General features: G+C 34.8%; 1 protein-coding gene across 5 annotated transcripts in view; it reads left to right on the plus strand.

Annotated features, from left to right (window-relative positions):
- The first annotated feature begins 2,108 nt into the window (after positions 1–2,108).
- Positions 2,109–20,986, plus strand: part of LOC143234238 (chitin synthase chs-2-like) — a 52,609-nt gene continuing 33,731 nt past the window's right edge. Inside the window, exons 1-3 of one of the 5 annotated variants that reach the window (XM_076471446.1) lie at positions 2,109–2,395; positions 6,768–6,927; positions 15,502–15,666. In XM_076471446.1, coding sequence (XP_076327561.1) covers positions 15,569–15,666 — 98 coding nt within the window. In that variant the 5' untranslated portion in view covers positions 2,109–2,395; positions 6,768–6,927; positions 15,502–15,568. Of the gene's footprint in view, positions 2,396–3,780; positions 3,898–6,767; positions 6,928–15,501; positions 15,667–20,986 lie in introns of those variants that run through there. The other 4 variants (XM_076471444.1, XM_076471448.1, XM_076471447.1 and 1 more) reach the window with 4 other exon arrangements.

The raw sequence follows: 20,986 nt of genomic DNA on the forward strand, positions 1-20,986 counted from the left end.
CGTCATATAGTCTCGAGTAGACCATCTGACACATGGTAATTTGTAAGACTACCACAAGAAGCTAGTTATTCTGTTTCTTGAAGCCACAAGTGTGGATCGAGTAGAAAATGTATTTGAAAATTATTCGGCGGTGATAAAACGTATAAAAACAGTTTCAATATAAATTGAGATTTACCTGTAAGGGTACATATGCGTAGGCTAGAGTTTTATATTTAATGTTGTTAACGCGTATATATAGATATCTCTCTCATCAAGTCTATGTGCCCACGTGTTTTAAAAGAAACGTTTCTCTCTAAATTGAACAACTCTAAATAATGTTTTAGAACAGAGCTAGCAAGTATTAATAAGGTAAGCATTAATTAAAATATTTAATGTTTTGTTACTAACCCTAAAGTGACGTTTCATCACTGACATTTTTTGACTTAAAATGAACTCTTTCTAAGAATTGAAACAATCCTAATTTCATTGCTGAATTAAAGTATTCTATATATATAGTAAGTTAGGTTTTTTTAAAAAAAAGTTTTTATTTTACTCTGAACCAAATTCCACAAAATTGTAAAAACGGCAAAGAGTAAACATCATGCTAGTACCACTGATAATTTTCTTAAGCTGTTAAATATATTTCAAAATTCAAAAACAACGATAAGATGTACAAGGTGAAGCAAAAATGATTATATAACTGTGTGTGGCAAAGGTATGTTTGGTATTATATGGTTAGTACTAAAGAAAATATTACAACGAATGTTAAAACTAATATGATTATTGTTTGTTTCAGAATAAGACATAAGTGATTAAAGTGTGTTTAAAATGTAGCAAGTGCACAGTCACTTTTGTCCCACTCTTTATAATATCGGAATGATTCTTTCGTGAAGTGCCAAAAACAATAACAAAAACCGACTATTCTATTCTTGTTTTCTATATTATGCAGCAAGTCGCATCCCTTAATTTTGTAAAAGTCTGGATTAGGTTGTTTTTTGTTGTTGTTTTAATTCACTGGTGAATACCCTGTCTCTCTCAGAATTCATTATTTACCATTTGGAGATTTGACGGAATACTTCTAGTCAAGTAAGTAGGTGTTTTTTCTGAGGGAAAATTAAACCTGTTTTGAGCGGGTTAGTGAACTTCGGATCGGTTATTCGGTCAGCTTGGTGCCTTCAATACACATATATAAACGTGTCTTAACCCTAAATTCGTTCTAGCCTTTTCAAACTGTAGTTGTTATTTATAGAAAACAAGGTACAATGAAATACTTGAAAACAGGAAATAAACACGTGTATATTTTACCCGTAATATATTCCTTCTTTACCGCAGAAGTTTGCGCGGGTTTCACGTATTGTTTGTAAAAATTTCCATCAAAGTTGTGTAAACTAATAATAAATAAAAACTTAAACGTATGAACTCATCTTGTGAGGACTGTGTTAAATAACTGCTTGTTAATTAATAGTGTTCTTCATTTATAACGTAACGTATTCTTCTCTCGAATTTTTCGTCCTAAATCACATGTTAATTGTAAGGTTCACTTTGGATAGCATAACGAGTTTCGGTTACCTACATCACTTTGGAGATGGCGTTTGTTTACTTGTTTTATACTTTTCTCATAAAGTTACAGAGAGGCTATCTGAACACAGAGATTCCTAATTTTGAATGATAAACTAGAGGCAAGGCATCTAGTCAAAAACATTCTTTACCAATTATCGGTTGCTTATGGCTCACTGAACAATGGGATCTGATCACCATTCTTTAAGCGCACCTATGGCCTCAATGTGCGGAGCGCGTTTTTGTGGAAGTAGGCTGCGAGCTATGAACCTTCGACTTTATAATCTGGACACGTTAATAATTATGTCACAGAAAATCCTATAACAAAGGCAATATGTCACACAGTTAAAGAAGAAATACACAATTTAAATTAGATAGGTGTTTCGACAAATAAACGAAGTTAATAAATTCAAACGATTGAAATAACGTATAGTTTTTATCTGAATTTTATAGTAACTTTCTTCTTTCGAAAACAAACGTCACGCCTACGTCACCAGTTGCTAGGATCTCTATTGGCCTATTTCTAGGGCAAAGCCAGGAGGGACAGGTAAGTAACGAGACAGCTTTGAAAATTGTCTCATACGCATGCACGAACGTATGTGTGTATGAACATTGACAGTTGTATATTTTTATCTTTGTTTTGAACTGAGGGATAGTTCTAGTTATTATTCTTAAGAATATGGCTCTGTTTTACTCTTTCTTACTTTGATATTTATGGCGGAAAGCATGATGTAGATCTTCCTCAGTTAATTGAACAACGATATCGTGAAGTGTGAGTATCAAGTTTATTGCTGAAGATTGAAGATATTTTCAAAGAGAAGCAAGAAAATGATGTGTTAAGTCTCGAAACTGAGTCCAAGTAAGGAAAGATATGTCAAAATTATGCGATGTTAACACATACCATACTTACAGGGTTATCTTGTTTAAAAAACTTTGGTAAAGATACCTTTCATGAATGAAAACCATTGAAACGTATCCTCACAGTAAAGGGTCATGTCAAACTGGGTTAATAGGCTTGGGCTGAAGAAAATAGCCTTGGCTGAACTTGTCTTTATTTTTAGATTATAAACAACAACAAAATGTGCAATAAACCATATGAAAAATATTTATAATTTGCAACAAAAGTTCGTTCTCGGCAAACCATTGTTTTTGACATTATGGAAGAATTCATATTATAAGGTGTATAGTTTTAAAAAAGAAATATAATAAAACTAAACTAATATTGTTTAAACTGCTCTAAACGGGACAGTTATAACAATTGCGTTCGATTTTATCATTTAGTTAAGGTTTAACTTGTTAAATAAAAGATTATATTGGAGTATTTTGTGGGACATCTTTTCAGCGACCCCCCAAGTGGTACAGCAGTATTTTTACGGTCTTATACGCTGGAAATCCGGTTTAGATATTCATGGTGGGCTTAGAACAGATAGCCCATCATGTTGCTTTGTACTTAATTACAAACAAAAAAATGTTTCAAGCGAACGAAAAACGTTTTGTATAACTGATACTTTAACCCTTGGTACTTGGTGAAACTCCGTAATTATAGAATTGAGAATAGAAAACAAAGGGTATTTGTAAAACGTAAAATTGTCTATATTTTGTTTTTTTCCCCAATTCTGAAAAAAGTTCTATTGCTTCATATTTTTCTTGTTTGAAATATTACTTTTTCACCGATTGTAGTGTTTTATTTTTACTTCTCTTTATTTACTAGTTCTGTAGATTAAACATATTACAATAAAATATAAATTATGATGCGTTAAAATAAGCTTGTTCCAGTTGCATGTTTAAGACTCTTTCTCCATATCACGTCCACTCTCACCCACCAGTGGCAGCAGCGGTATGTCTAGAGATTTACAATGCTAAAAACCGGGTTTCAATACCTGTGGTGGGTAGAGTTCTGTGCTGGATAACAAACAACTTAACACCGCATGTTGCTCGGAACAACTATTTTGTGACATAAAATTCTGAAAAAAAGTACTAATTCTTCTCAATATTTATTGTAAAAAACAAAAATATGTTACAGTTGGAATTTTTTAATACAAGTGATATAATTGTTTTCGTTCAATAGAAAATATTGTACTTGTACAGTGTACTGAGTTAAAATCACAAGTCTATGTGTTCTTACAAGTGTGTTCTACCTATTTGTACCCTGTGTTTTGGTGATCTTTGTTCCTCAGAGCAAAACAGAGTGTTTTTACCTATTTTGTCCTCCATAAAACTGAACGTGAGATGTAACTGATTTTGACTTCAAGGTTGCACGGTGTGAGAAACGAGATATAAATCTGTTTGTCAAGACATTTTAGTTCCGAGTCTCACCGCGTCACACAACAACAACACGGCCCTTTTTTACATCTGATCAAGGCAAGTTATTAACATATTTAAGAGTGAGGGAATTATTTCATAAATATAACAGTAATGATTTAATAAATTTTTAAATATGAAATTATTGATTCTCATCAAGTACGACAGTTTAAAGCATTAATTACCAATCATTTTGGTTAATATTGGTCAATAGAGAATGCTAAAATCAGTGTTATAGTCTATTTGTTTAAAGATGTTTTAAAAGTATAAGATATTCCCACCAAGTATAACGGTTTGCAGCTTTAATTACAAAACATTTTGGTTAAGATTGGTCATTAGGGAGTGCTGAAATCACTATTGTAGTTTAGTTATAAAAAAGTTGTTTTTTTTAAATACAAGAAAAAGATTTAACAATAAACTTATAATTATATTTTCATCGACTTTAACACCAGACTGGAAATTAAGCACGAGTACAATTAGCTCATTATCAATGTTAATGGATTTAGCGATAAACAAAAACTTATTCGACATATCTTAAATACTGCAACTAAGCTAAGCTTCTTGGAATATTTTATTTGGGCAAACATTACATTTTACGAATAACAGAAAACAGCGAGGACCAGCGCTTCTCTGTACATGAATATTTAGACAGATTTTGTCCTGAAGTTGTAACTCACTATATTTAACAATGTAAAAAAATAAAATAAAATAATTATAAACTGTTTATCTATGTAGACAAACCCATACATATATACACACAATATTTTGTTTAATTTAACAAATATTTTTTGGTTTGGGCGAGGCCTAATGGTAGAGCATGTCTATGCTTCTGAATCCGAGGGTTCATGATTCTCATCCCTTTGTCCCAGATCGCGTTCTACACATTGACGCCGAAAGTGTATTATGAGTGACAACTAAATCCAACTACTTAAGTAGAATATCCCCAAAATTGGCAGGTGTTGTTGACTAGCTTCTGCCTGTCCCTCGCGCAGGTAGTTCTCGTGCAGTATTCGTGAATATCGAAAAGAAACAAGAATATATTCTTATGAGAGCACGTGGCGACGTGTTTATGACTAGAATTTGTACCCTGAACTAAGTGGTGTAGCTCATCGGCCTTCTAGTCTTCTGCCACGTGAAATACATTAATAGAGAACGCTTTTCATGACCGTACGTTGGATATTTTTCCAACGACTTTCACAAATGTCTGTCAGGTTAAACTGTTTGTTTACACCCTTTGTTGTCAGATTCATTTGTATTTAAAATCCGTCCTAGCGCGTTAAGGCGTGCGCTTCTCTTTTAGTCACCTAAAAGAGGCTACTCTTTTACCAACGAATAGTGGGATTGACCGTCACATTATAACGCCCCCACGGCTGGGAGGGCGAGCATGTTTGGCGCGACTCGGGCGCGAACCCGCGCCCCTCAGATTACGATGACTAGCTGCCTTCCCTCTAGTCTTACACTGCTAAATTAGGGACGGCTAGCACAGATAGCCCTCGAGTGCTTTGTGCAAAATTCAAAAACAAACAAACAAATTTAAAATCCGAACATTTTGTGAATACTAACCTCACAAACATAAAAGCAACCTATATATATATATGTGTTGGTGTAGAAAATTAACGGAAGGAGCAACTGTTATAAGTTGTCAAAAAAGTATATTCTGAAAAGCGACAGTAAAATAATATTTTAATGGGGTTTCTTGAAAGTATAAACGATTTAACTTTCAAAGTTAAACACGTGTGTTGAGTTAACCAATGAAATATCAGAAGATAATTAAAATCACCAATCCGTTTAAGCTGGACCTATATATCTGAAATTTAGTGACTTTTCTTAACAACAGTCCTAGTAGAACGGCCCGGCATGGCCAGGTGATTAAGGCACTCGACTCGTAATCCGAGGGTGGCGGGTTCGAATCACCATCACATCAAACATGCTCGCCCTTTCCGCCGTGGGGGCGTTATAATGTGTCAATCAATCCCACTTGGTAAAAGAGTAGCTCTAGAGTTGGCGGTGGGTAGCAATGACTAGTTGCCTTCCCTCTAGTCTTACACTCCTAAATTAGGGACGGCGAGCGCAAATAGCCCTCCTGTAGTTTTGCGCGAAATTCAAAACAAAATAAACCAACCAAACCAAGTAGAACTTTTAGATAATTTTAATATACTCTGTGAAACATAAAACAAAAAAGGAACAAGAAACGTCCCTGGTTGTGGCCCGGCATGGCCAAGCGTGTTAAGGCGTGCGATTCGTAATCTGAAGGTCGCGGGTTCGCAGCCCCTTCGCGCCAAACATGCTCGCCCTTTCAGCCGTGGGGGCGTTATAATGTGACGGTCAATCCCACTATTCGTTGGTAAAAGAGTAGCCCAAGAGTTGGCGGTGGGTGGTGATGACTAGCTGCCTTTCCTCTAGTCTCACACTGCTGAATTAGGGACGGCTAGCACAGATAGCCCTCGAGTAGCTTTGTGCGAAATTCAAAAACAAACAAACAAACAAAACGTCCCTGGTCATTAACGCAAGCTGAAGAATTTTCTACACGATATGTTTGCCTGTGTTATTATATCAATCATTATGATTTATTTGCACAGACAGGTGTGAACGACAAGGATCTGTGTAGTATATTTAAATATAGCTCGTTACTCTATTTTCTTAATAAAGACGTGCTTTTAGAAACTATTAAATGTCAGTAGAATTTAACTTAATGAACTGCACTGAGAAACAGAAATATTTGTATAAGTATTTTAGTTGATATAATTTGACTGATCGGAAGATTTTTTTGTCTCTCTCTCTTTTGTATTGTTATAAAACTGTAAAATTCCATATTTAGAAACCGAGTCTTTTTTGTGTGTGTGAAAATAAGTACTAACGCAAACTACGACTTAATAATTTAAGTAAATCAAATTGTTTGTGACTGTTTTTTTCTAAATATTAATACGCAGGTGTTTACTGTTTACTTAACTTCATTTGGATTTGGTTAAACACCCTATTGCTATATCCACCACTTGGGGATCAGTGGTCAAATCTTTTCCTCAGACGTGAGAGACGGCCGACAATTTTGTCTCCGCAGTTTGAAAACGCCGTGGGAAATTTATGTTTATGGTTAGTACCCTAACTTGGAGCTGTTTTCGCCACTTTACCTTGTCTTCACTTGTAAGAGTTGTTTCTCTGTGGCTACAGCATACTGTCAACTTAGGCTCTACGGGTGGCGTTTTGGGGTTGGTTGCTATGGTAACAGCGGTCTTTCATTCTATGTGACTTTTTTTTTTTTTTTTTTACGATAACGACTTTGTTGTTGTCAAAATCGAAAGTAAGAGCAGGGTCAAGAAAAGAGAGATAAACAAACCTGTCCTCCATGAACAGGCCGTTTGAACCTGTTTTGGGTGTTTTAAAAGTTACCGTGAATATTTGTTCTCTTTGTTTCTATTTGCCGTTAGCCTATTGCATGTGTTTTAGGTATAAAGTTGTTTTACAAAATAGTGCTAAAGTCATTTAAATTATGATGTTTAAAAATAAAAGATAAATAGTCGATTTATCCCGATTGTTATACTGACCATAAATAGGGGTTACGAACACGACGAAGTTGTTTTGTCACACAATCCCCGCTGACATGCTATATTTAAACCTGTAATGACCTTCAATTATATTCTGATAAACACGTGCCAAATGGAATAATTTGCTCTGGGAAAAAGCTATACTTGTCATTGTTTGCAAATAGTTGATATTTTTGTATGGTTGCGACGAGTATATGTCCAGAAATTTTATAAAAAAGAAGTTTATACTTTTTATTACTGGTAGAATTTCTACACATCTTACAAAAACTAAGAGTTCACTAAGCCCGAATTACTTCTTTAGTGCATATTAATTTTTTATGGTTATTAATTTATGGCATACCTTTACTATATTACGTGTCTTGCTCTGATGGCTTAACTTTACCATATTACTGTCTTATAATTATGGTTTTACTTTACTATATTACGTGCCTTACGTACCCAGTATTATTTAATGGTCGAAGATGTTTTCTAAATATTATATTCTTGCTTAATTGATTTCGATTTTATAGGTTTAGTAGGTAATATTATCTTCAATAAGAAGTAATGTTGTTATTGTTTCTTCGACTGAACTTGAATACAGTACTTCATTTCAGTTCAGTATTTTTCTGAAGAATTACCTCTTGTCGATGTAAAGTATTCCTCTCGTTATTACATCCATATCTTCTAAAGCATCTTGATCGTTACGTCAGCTGAAAAGAAAACTTGAAACGTACTCGGTAAATTGAAAAAGGTTAATTTTATTTACTCTTGCTAGTTAATGTAATTTTCATAGACGATCAACTAGTTTTATTGTAACAAAAGTAGCTATTAAATAAAATTTTAATCCCGTTAATCGAAGTAAGTAAGAGGTAGAGCGTTGATTAAAAGCGTCTATGTAGCCTGTACCAATTTTATTTTGTAAATAAATTAGCAGGTTAAAATTATATAGTGTAGGCGTACTAAAGGGAAAAATATATCAAAGTCTGATACTGTTTCAAAATTTTAAGGGAGAAATTAATTCTGTCTGTCGGTGGCCTAACGGTAGGTGTGAGGGTTTATAACTTACAAAATAAGGGTTTGGTTCCCGCGATCGGTACAACGTAGGTATTCTACTGTGTAGCTTTGTGCTTAAAAACAGTATTGAACCTGTTGTTGGGATAACTATTCTAGATAGAAAAAAATCTCAGTTTTTCTAGCACTAGCTATTGTTATGTATCGACATAACAATGTCTTAGTCCATTAAAAAAATAATTATAACATTTAACTAAATTCTGATGGTAACAGAAAATTGATTGATGGTACAGAATTATAATAACACGTTTTTACCTTTGTATTTTACCAGATCATTGTCGTTGTTTATCTTAATTTTATTCTATCAGGATCGTAAAAATAATATAAGGTCAGGCAACTATTTGAAAATGCCAGTCATGTTCTTAACACCGAACCAGCATGTCAAGGATCCTTCGTCGCTGTTGTCACACCTGTATCTGCTCGTGTAACTTGTGGTTTGAGTAAACTGAAAGGAAAACTTGAAACGTGCTAGATAAAAACGTAGAAGGTCAAGTTTAAGTGCTTCAGCTAATTGCTGTCATTTTCATGGACGTCCGACCAACTTTACTATAATGATAGAAGTACCAATAAAAAAGATATATGTTTACTGTATTAATTCGAACAATTTTTTTACTCCGAGTAAAATATGCACGAAGCTCAACACAGAACAACGTGACTAACTGGGTTCGCGCTTTAGATGTGTAGTTGGTTGGTTGCGAATTCAAGGGTGGGTCGTGTCGTGCTATTCTGCTGTGTTTCTAGCTGTATGATGAGTACTGGGATTGAACTTTGATGGACTGCCATCCTGTCGAGAAGGAAAGTTTCACCACTTTTATCCGCTTGTTCCAGTAATCATCGGATCCTATGTGCCAACTCAGCAGGGAAGGAATACGATCTTTTAGAAGAGCAACATTAGGACTAACTCAATGACAATATTCTCTACCTTCCTTTTTAATCGTTTCTTATTTTGTTTTTAACTTCTAGATAACTGTCTGCACAGACCACTACTGTACCTTGTGTGGGCTTAGCTTGTATGCTGTTAACTTTTTAAAGAACAGTGAACGACTATTGGCCTAACAAATGATCCAATTTTAATCAATATCCTCGTCTACTACCTCAGGTATATCAAGGTTTCATGTAATGATAATCCTGTCGTAATCAGTATCTACGTCATGTTATCATACTGCCATGTCAGGTATATCAAGGTTTGAATATATCATCCACAACACCAATAAAGAAAACTGCTGTATGCTTTCACATGCTAAGTACAATTTTACACCTATAGGGAGACAAGGTATTAAATAGTTGATACTGAAAGGAAAGGCTATTAACGACCTTATTGATCAAGCAGCATAATAGAAAAAATTCAAACACTTAGAAGGGAGTAGCAAACGTAGAATATAATACAAATTAATAGATAGAAGCTAAGACAGCTAATCAAAAACATTCACTGCCAGTTATTGTGCTACACTATTGGAACAGTAAGATTTGACTGTTGTTCTCATAATGAGCACATAGCCCCAGAAGAGGAGCGCATTTTTGGGGCAAGGGAAAGTGAACCATGAATTATTTGATTTAAAGTGCGGGCACACTACCTACAAGGCAATTTCCGGTTCAAAAATTTGAGAGGGTATTAACGTTTCTTAGAAGTTTAACCAACCCTAATTCCATCAGAACATCCCATATGTCATGTTACCCGTTCCTAACAACCAGATATCCATTAGTCCATTAACCCTAAAACTAGCCTCGATATTCGCAGACCGTGCTAGCCTTATAAGGGGGGGGACAACACACACACCTGGCTTAGTTTTACGACCAGGTATGACTGCATATCTTCTTTGTCTAGAACTTAAAACAAAGTTGAGAAACCTCTTCTAAAATTAAACAAATATATGTGGCTAAGACGTATTCACTTTATAAGATATAGAGTGGTTTAGTTACGATATCTACATATTACAACAATTCACATAAGCAAACTTTGGGTTTAAAACACTGAAAGTATAACTAAAACATTGACTGTTACATAAACATTTCTAAAGCTTAACACTTTAGACTCACCTATATTCCGCATTTTACCTTCCTTAAAAGAAAGGAAAATTCAATTATAAAGTGGTTCATAATTTTTAAACAAATAACTCGTTATAAACTGAAGTTTTTGAGCCTTCGAAGTTACAACGCTAAAATTAGGGGCTCGATTCCCCTCAGTGGACACAGCAGAGAGCCCGTTGTGGTTTTTGTATAGGAAAAAAATACAAACACTCAGTTGCTGGATGACGCCATCTCTCCGTCGCTGTAAAAATTGCTTAAATATATAAGTAATAATTTCGCCATCATGCCGAACAGATATGTTATAATGGAATAATATACATATTGTAAATAGTCACGGAAAACAAATATCCTATAGTAGAATATAGTGAGAAGTGATTGAAAATAAATATGCTATAATTTCAGATAATTAAATTCTTATATACATACGTGTTCCACATTTTAAAAAAGTCTCTTTTTGGAAGGAGTTATTTATTTTCAGTTATTTATACTGCTAGATTAGGGACAGCTAGCGGAGATAGCCCTTGTGTAGCTTTGTGCAAAAGTCATAAACAAACACACTTATTTTTAACACCACTACTCACAACAGAAGTTACTGGGTTTTGTGAGTAAAATATTTTGGATCCCTAAATGTACACACTTATACTCTGTATGTAGTAATATAGTTACTCCAAGGTAAATACGACAGTTAAACAACTGCAATAATTGTTCCTAGCATTGTAAATATTAAAATTGTTATCTGTGATATGATACCTGTGATGAAAAGAACAAAATCTAATTTTGATGTTAGCTTCAGTAAGATTGCCCTTTATAATATCTTCACTGCTATGGACACTACTAAGAATTAAAGACAAAAACGTTTGTTTTCTTTCTTGGCAGAATGATTTTATTAGATATTTTAGCCGATTAGTGTCTGTTACACAGTTATAGTTACACCGTGTGTCTGAAAAGAAATTACAGTGGACACCTTTCTAAAACTGCATAAGCGCACTTTTTAACTTTTAAGCAACAATGAGCATATGCTAGGAGTGTATTGTATGTGTCTAAGGCTACTCCGTTGTTCCGGTTATGGTGAAACCTTCATAAATAACGTCGATGAATCACAACTCTTTTTTTTATAGATTTCTACGTCAGTTTACACCTGAGTTTGACCTATAAAAGTACCCCTCATTCAGTACAATTGTGAAACCAATACGACCAGTTTTGCCATCTGAATGAATGACTCCAGGTTACAGTCGAAGAACGCAGTGAAAATATTATACAAAACAGCTAAGCTATAGTAGAATATAGTGAGAATCAAGCAAATAAATAATCCCTAATGGAAAAACACAGGATAAACCTTGTGAAGTATAGTCGATAATTTCTTCATCCGCTTTTTTTCTGTCGTGTTATTTTTTTGTATACACGAAAGTTTCTATAAGAGTACTTATTATGACAGTTGCTGATTGTGGATTATTGGATAGTTGTATCTCTTCTTTCCATTTTTCTCTTTTGATTTGATCATTCAGTTTCTGTGATGTCAAGATATACAAGTTTATTTGTTAATATTTTTCATTTCGGTTCTCAAGAGAAATGAGAATAATAATAAATGTGTCTTATAAACAATAGTTTAAGAACGGAAACATCATTCATAGCTTGTTTGTTTCTTTAATTTCGCGCAAAGCTACAGGAGGGCTATCTGCGCTGGCCGTCCCTAATTTAGCAGTTATGGACTAAAGAGAAGACAGATAATCATCACCAACCACCACCAATTCTTGGGTTATTCTATTATTAATGAATAACTGGATTTAACGAAATAATTTAACGCTCCCACAGCTGAAAGGGTCCATCGAGGACTCGAACCTGCGACACTCACGTTGTGAGTACGACACCCTAACCATCTGGCCATTTGTGACTTCTTCAGTGATGAAACTATTGTTTCGAGAGTTCAGATTGTCTTTAGTGTGGAAAGACTATCGATAAACAACTAAATAACAGAAAGCTAAACAGTTTTTGAAATCAAAATAAAAGTGTATTTGTTTCAAAATTTCGCTCACAGCTATACAACAGCTATTCGTGCACAGCCATCCGTAACCCTGATCTTGTAGACTAGAAGAAAAGCAGCTAGCAACCCATCAACAGTTCTCGAGCTATTGTTGTTTATCGAATAGTAAGAGTTAACAGTCATTATTATAGTGGATACAAGGAAAGAAAATGTGCTTTCGACATAGCGAGTCGCGAACTTAAACCTCTCGAATTCTCAGTCCGCACTAACCAGTGAAGGTCATTTCCTGTAACAGTTCCAAAGGAATCGCTACTTTTTATATAAACATGAAAGATGTATTTTATTTTTGTAACTGAAATACAAATAGATAGTTTTAGATGTGCTGAGTTCATTTTTGATGCTTTTCAATATAATATACTACGTATTGTTATATGTTACTAACTTACTATTTTAAACTCACAATCAAAAACAAAATGGCACAAATAGTTTCAGTAGATTTCATATTTTTGTCTAACCTCAGAGATAAATTTGCAGACTTATAGTTTTTAGGTCCAGAGTTCGATTCCCAACATTAAACAGTGCACAGTTAGTTTATTGTTTAGTTTGTGCTAAAAAATTATTATATCTGTATAAATCAGAGATCGACACCTGAAATAACATGAAGAAACAATTTTTCAATTCGGTAAAAACCCAAGATACTGAAAGTTGCAATATTGTAATCCCTATTTCAATGATGAGACAGCGAGAGGGTTGCTGACCTCTGGTCTAAATAATTATAATTTTACTTGTTCTTGTAACGGTTTCTATTTGTTTTAGAGTTATTTTTGGATTAGTCCCTAAAAAACAAAGCAAAGTGCAGTTCACTTTATTTCTCCAGTTACAAGTTCTAGAAGTACAATATGAACAAGATGGACGGCCCGGCATGGCCAAGCGTGTTAAGGCGTGCGACTCGTAATCTGAGGGTCGCGGGTTCGCATCCACGTCGCGCCAAACATGCTCGTCCTTTCAGCCATGGGGGTGTTATAATGTTACGGTCAATCCCACTATTCGTTGGTAAGAGAGTAGTCCAAGAGTTGGCGATGGGTGGTGATGACTAGCTGCCTTCCCTCTAGTCTTACACTGCTAAATTAGGGACGGCTAGCACAGATAGCTCTCGGGTAGCTTTGTGCGAAATTCAAAAAACAAACAATCTGAACAAGATGGACTTAAGTAGCAAACGCCCTAGCAGCTTCATAAAACTGAAGCTCCATATTTTCTGCGCTAAATTAACTAATTAACTGGCTGTTAAACAACCAAGAAACAACAACTCTGGTCGAACGTGAGGTTTATATTTTTCAAGTCGTTTGTGCACGTCCAAAATATTATAGTCATTACCACACGTTAAAATTCCTCTGCTGACAAAATAATAATAAAGACGTCTAAATAAAAAAAAAAAATCGCAACGACGTAGCCTGTAAAAGTATTAGAAATATTAAAAAGTACTACAAATAGTTCGGATATGTTTCTTGTTTCGATCTAAAAAGTCATAATCTGATTTTACCAGCATCTTAATTCAGTTATATAGAAATTAGTCTACTGGTAGTAGTTTATTATGTTATTATTCTTTGCGTGCTCGCCTTTTCTCTCTGTTTTGATCATTATTTTTTTAACTAAAGGGTGAGGCCAAGCATGGCCAGGTAGTTAAGGCACTCGGTTGGTAACCCGAGGGTTGGGGGTTTGAATCCCCGTCGCACCAAACATGCTCGCTCTTTCAGCCGTGGAGGCGTTATAGCGTGACGGTTAATCCCACTATTAGTTGGCAAAAGAGTAGCCCAAGAGTTGGCGGTGGGCGGTGATGACTAGCTGCCTTCCCTCTAGTCTTACACTTCTAAATTAGGGATGACTGACGGAGATAGCTCTCTTGTAGCTTTGCGCGAAATTTCAAAAAAAAACTACTGGGTGATTTTATTCACACATACGTAGAAGCATTGCTGTACTTATGTTCATCAGTCTGTAAAAAACAGAACATAATGATCAGAGAAAAAAACAAACAAACTTGTCAGACCTGTATTATGCCGGAAGGAAAATTGTAACCCAGAAACATTCTCATGCGCCACAACATACTTCCGTATTTCTGAGGCATGTATGACTGTGGTGTAGGTATAGACATACTCTAGATACTGTACCCAGATCTGGTCAGCAACCCAAGCATATAGCTCTTAGGCTTAAGCTAGAAACAGTATGATAAAGAACAAACGTGAGATAAGGTCGTTTATGTCTAATATTAATGTCTTCTATACACCAATATGCACTACAGAAATTAAGTCATAAAAGATAATATATTTATTTAATATATTTTGGTGTTTAAAGATATATACCATCTAATTTGGAAAGAATAAACGTCTAATCCACGAACGTCAAACTACTTGTCCAAGTATTAACAACTCGTGCGCCGTAATTTAAGACTTTACACAGGAATTTTAATGTAATTTTAACTTTACAACGTAATTCCGGCGTTTACAGTTTGTAGAGTGTGGTACTGACTTAAAGATCGTACTGTGGTATAATAATATGATTCATGTTTGCTAAGCTGTACAGCGTAATATTTATTTCGACACGATGCACGGCACAACACTGTATTTTGATGGAGTTTACAGTCGAGACCAACAAGTTTTTAGGGCAATGCTGAGTTTAATAAGGTGCACAGATTAATACATTCCTTCGATAATTAGAACACATTTCTTTGGTTGTTGTTACCTTACAAGAAATATAACAAATGTAACAATGTTGAATACCTGTTGTTGTAACGAACAATGATATCAGTGTTTGTGGATTTGCCTGACAAAGTATTACATGTAACTGGTTCATTTCAGCTGCTTTCAGATTATATATACCTCTACTGGAACAAGTATAATTTAATAGTTAAATTTATCAGTAATGATTAATTTTTTTTTTATATTTTATTTTAGCATGAACGTTTGTTCATACTTTTAGTGATATTTTATTGCTACTACCAAGCTTGATTAATAGATTTTTCAACAATGATTAAGTCTTTTAATATCTTACAAGAGCCTTTGTTTACAGTTTCAGTGATGTTTTTTAATGGTCTCTCCAAGCTTCAACTTTGAGAATTCCAGTGAGAAAGCTACCCATGCCGTCAGTTCAGCATCTGGTGGACAAGACACAATCGTCAGACGACGAAAATTCTTTAGATCAAACTTCTCACCTGAATGAAAACACCTATGGAAGGTATCATGCATTTTCATTCTCATAAGATGTCTGACTGTTTAAAAATTAATTCCTGAATCCATAAACAAAGTATTGTTTATATTTGGTAAGGGAAATTGTCTCTAAGGAATATAACTGATAGTTTCTCGAATATAATTAGCACTTGGTCTACTGTAAGTGTATGAAGGTTGTAGAACAAGATGAAATCAGTGTTTTGTACTTTACTCTAATTGAAGTGTTAATACCCATATCAACCGTCTTTAGAATATATTGTTTTGTTTTTGTTATGTTTTTTTTTGTCATAATGTAGTCAGTGTTTGATGCTGTATATCGTTGTCGTTATTTGGTCTTAAGACCTGGAAGGATCTAGTGCTCAATGGACACGTTTCTCCCTGCTTATTGTGGTGTATAAATGTTGGAAAACGTTGTCATTGATTGTATTTAACACGTTGTTTTCGGATTCATCCACCATCGAGTACACAGTGCGAATAAAATAAAAAATTTGTTCCCACAAGTACTTCTATATTTTGCGTGGATATGCATACTTGTAATTTTGTTTTGACACTAGATGGAGTACTTGTCCCTTGAACGGAAGTTATGTAAATTCATGATTAATGAAAGGTTATATTAGGACATGAAAGATCCATTCCTTATAAGTAATTGTGAAAAACACCCATAAAAACCGCAAAACATAAAATACGAAACTGCAACTTCGCTTGTATCTTTACATGGACCCAATACACATTCATCTCAAATTTGATGGAAGTCCATCAAGAAGAGGCGAAGTAGTGGTAAAAATGCAAAAGCACCCATAAAAACCGCAAAAATGAAAATTTATATGTATCCATATATGTACCTAATGAACCTCCAAATATATTTTAGTGAAGTTATGTGGACATACAATAAACACTACTATTATATCGATACAGAAGTGTACACCTTTTTCGTCTTTTTCCTTTTGTTTGTTTGTTTTTTAATTCCACGCAAAGCTACTCGAGAAATATCTACGCTAGCCGTCCCTAATTTAGCAGTATAAGACTAGAGGGAAGGCAGCTAGTCATCACCACCCACCTCCGACTCTTGGGCTACTTTTTTACCAACGTATAGTGGGATTGATCGTAATATTATAACGCCCCACGGCTGAAAGGGCGAGCATGTTTAGTGCAACGGGGATTCGAATCCGCGATCCTGAGATTACGAGTCAAACGTCTTAACCCACCTATCCATGCCGGAACTTTCCCTTACTTAAGCTAATCTGTTGTTAGAATTGCGTTTTTAATGGCCACTTAGGCACGAAATAATAATAATAATACCTGCAACACATTTTTAGGCAGTTGAAGAAGATTCTAGAGATAGAAGGTATAAAGTCATTGCTGGTGTTGACAGAGGGATGACATTCATAAATGAAGTTCGTTTAAGTTGTTTTACAAGTCATTTTATAGTCTCGTACATATGTGAGAGTTTTGTAAATATTTTAAATTAAAACTAAACTGATAACTATCTAACCCATAAATTCAACGAAACCCACCTTTAGTTTGTTCCCTTTTTCTCAAATCAATAAAAACGTACTAATTCGAATTAGATACCAGCTATAATGTTGATATAAACACGTGATAAACATATGAAACACACCATAATCGAACGAAGAATGACTGAAGTTGTGTCGAATATTACACGTTAACTCACGATGATGTGATTTTAATTCATTGCCAAACAAAATAAGTTTATAATGAATTCTGTCCTGACTTTAGTACTTTTAACCATATGATCGTAAAGACAGTGAAAATATGTTATTATGGTGTACAACACTGCCAGTCGTTTTTCCTGTACATGTAGCTTTTCCAACAAGAAAATATGTTTGCACGAGATTTGTAGCTTGCAATAACAGTTACGCTGTTTTGTTTTGGTGTTCCAAACCAGCGCGTTTGTTTTAAAACGTTATAAAGTGTCTGGCAGTTAAAAGAACTAGAGCATTTCGATTGAAGACGCCTTAGACTTGTACATATTGCTGAACTGTACGTGTTTTTTGGAATTTACTTGTTTCTAAGAAACAGAAAGTCAGTTTATTGTCTTCAACTCGGACAGCATAGCCTTATAATAACATTTATAATTTTAATTGGCTGTTAGCTCATTCTTACTGCGAAAATAAATAAAAATAAATACACCAGTTACAGAAGCGTAACATGGGATTGTAGTAGATGTGTCAATGTTTTGGCTCGACGGCTAGTGGGTTATTTTAATTCAATCCATAATGAAATACACATTTAATAAAACTTGGAAGGGTTCAGTATGGAGACGACGTTTCTTTGTTTACATATACATGCCAGATAAGACAACTGTTTGGCTACAGAGTGTAGCACATCAGTATGGAGACGACGTTTCTTTGTTTACATATACATGCCAGATAAGACAACTGTCAGTTGTTTCTTTGTTTACATATACATGCCAGATAAGACAACTGTTTGCTACAGAGCACATCAGTATGGAGACGACGTTTCTTTGTTATACATATACATGCCACGACGTTTCTTTGTTTACATATACATGCCAGATAAGACAACTGTTTGGCTACAGAGTGTAGCACATACAAAAAAGGAATGAACTGAATAATTATTTTTGTACATAAGAATGAGCCCCAACTAAAGAATTGTTTCATGCATGAGACTGAACATTAAGTCCGAAGAACCAGTTTTTTGAAGTAGCCCTTATGCTGAAAAACTGTTTTTGTATACAAGAGTAGGTCCTCAGGCTAAATTAATCGGTTTTCTGGATGAGAACGAATCCTCATATTGAAGGGAATAGATTCCAAGGAGAAATTAATCGTTTTTGTGAATGAGAGTAAGTCCTCAGACTGAAGAGCTGTTTTCATCTATGAGAAGTGGCTTCAAAATTAAACAACTGATTTGTGCATCATAAAATGTCTGTTCGTGGCTGAAGAATGTTTTTCTGTATGATAATGGATCCTTAAAGTTGATGAACAGTTTGCTGTTATTGTGTTTTGCATGATAATGGGTCTTTAACATTGACGAACTGCTTATGTGTATGATAATGCATTTTCAAAGATGACAAACTGTATTTTGTATGATAATGGATCCTCAAAGTTGAAGGACTGTTTTTCGTATTATAATGGATCCTCAAAGTTGATGAATTGATTTTTGTATAACGATGGATCCTCAAAGTTGAAGAACTATTTTTTTCTTCGAGATTCTTGGCTTTAAGAAGACGCTGTTGCAGCTAAGGCGTGATTTTTTAAAAAGTAAAACAGTTTCCGTCTGAAGTCTGTTTGCTTAAACACAAAGGGGAACTGGAATTATTTTTATCAGAAAAACATAACTATAAATATTTAAACAACAGCGAGTGATGTTCTTACGTTCAGGTTTTGTGAATTATAACTGATACCACTAAATTTAGTCAAACGAACTAAATTTAAACTTTTCGCATATCATTGTGTTCGAGGAAAATTGCATATTAATTATAGTCAGTTTCTTTTATTGTGTTCATATCGGCATAATTTGCTATTGGTTGACTTAGTTTACACTCGATTTCTCCTTTTCTTATATTTCTGACCTTTGTGTATGAATGAAAATTTCTTTAAGAAATTTTACCCATATATATGATCAGCTAACTCATTTAAATTCACTAAATTTCATTGACTTCCAGTCAACTTACCCACAAGTTTTAAAACTACAATAATGTCAATATGAATATATAAACGTAGATGAGCAACATTCAGCCTATAAGGAACACCTTTTGAGCTGGACAGATAATTTACAATTTTAATAAGGGTATCAAAACCTTTCATCGTAAAGGGGCACATTTCGAACGGGGTTGAGTATATAGACGTTTAATAAGAGACAAAATTATGGAATAAAAGTAGCTGTCACCCTCCACTGGTGGAAAGTATAAAGAAAATCTAACACTAAACAAATGTGTGTGGAGTTATGGTAAAAGTTGTTTCACGTGACTTTTAGTACTCTGACTGGAACAGTCTATTTCCCCTTCTCTATAACTGTAAGCTCCAGATCTGGTTATTCTTGGAGCTATAATTGATGATTTAGCAAAGTTTGCCTAGAGCTAGCGGTTATCGGTTTCTCATATAGCCTACTTTATCGTTGTTATTGGGCTTAACAGTATTTTCTGGCTCAGAAGGAAAACCCACGTACACAAACAAGTTTTTGCAAATAGACTAAAACTATTAAACTGTTCTCGAGTGATGGTAATGAGACTTTCATATACACATCTTCAATGTACATGTGTGAAATTCCGTTAGAAGTAGGACACACCTAACCTAGGGCACCCCCTTTCCCTTGTTGCACCTTTAGAAACAATACACAAATACACACTTTTACATACGTTCGCATTCCAGTTTGAAGTATTTTACGAATATAATATGCTCAAGTTTACCAGAGTCATACACAGACAGCTTAGTTACATCCATTATTTTTAGTCCTATGTCACAATTTGTTTATTATCTACTAGGACTTCATAAAGTGGTAGTCCTTGAGATCCTAGCACGATATGAACTGTACAAAACAAAACCTGTCTTATCGTACTAGGTCAGTTTTCAAGGCTAGATGAGTCTAAAAACATGTTATGAATGCGACATATTCGTACATACACTATTTTTGTTTGCATTTTCGTCAGTGCTTATACGTATATTATGAATCCATTTATTAGTTTCTCTGAAGCTGCTATTTGTAAACGTATTTGCTACACGAGCACCACCTATATTTTTATATGTGAATTTCCTGTGAATATATGCATTGTTGTTTAGTTTGCTAGTCTTATTTTTAAATATAACTGAACTTAAATTAATGTCCTACATTCCAAGTAACACAAAGAGCCCCCGCGAAGCTAGCCCAAGAATGTAGATTACAACACACACACACACCCTCGATATTACCCCACTGATCCCCAGTTTATTTCTTACACTACCAATCTGAGGATGGAAATGAAGCCATGATATGACCTGTCCTTCCTCAAAACCGTCTAGGAAGACTATTGCCCCGTTCAAATAGAAGTGATCCTACAACCATAGATTCTAGTTGATCTAGAGCAGTGGTTCCCAACCAGGGATGCTCGCACCCCTTGAGGGTGCGAGATAACATTTGTTTTGGCCACTTTCATCTTTATTCTTAAATAAATAATTACTGTGAGGGGTGCGAGAACATATAAAAGTTTTTTAGGGGTGCAGGGCATAAAAAAAAAAGGTTGGGAACCACTGATCTAGAGGAATAAACCTCAATCGACAATCTCCGTCTTCCTGGGTGGAGGTTAACAGGTGAAGGTGGCGACATACCTGTTGTAAGATGTTAGTTCTGAATAGTCCTCCCTGAATTGC

Source organism: Tachypleus tridentatus, chromosome 12 (genome assembly GCF_004210375.1).
Source record: "Tachypleus tridentatus isolate NWPU-2018 chromosome 12, ASM421037v1, whole genome shotgun sequence".
NCBI classification, from domain to species: Eukaryota; Metazoa; Arthropoda; class Merostomata; order Xiphosura; family Limulidae; genus Tachypleus; species Tachypleus tridentatus.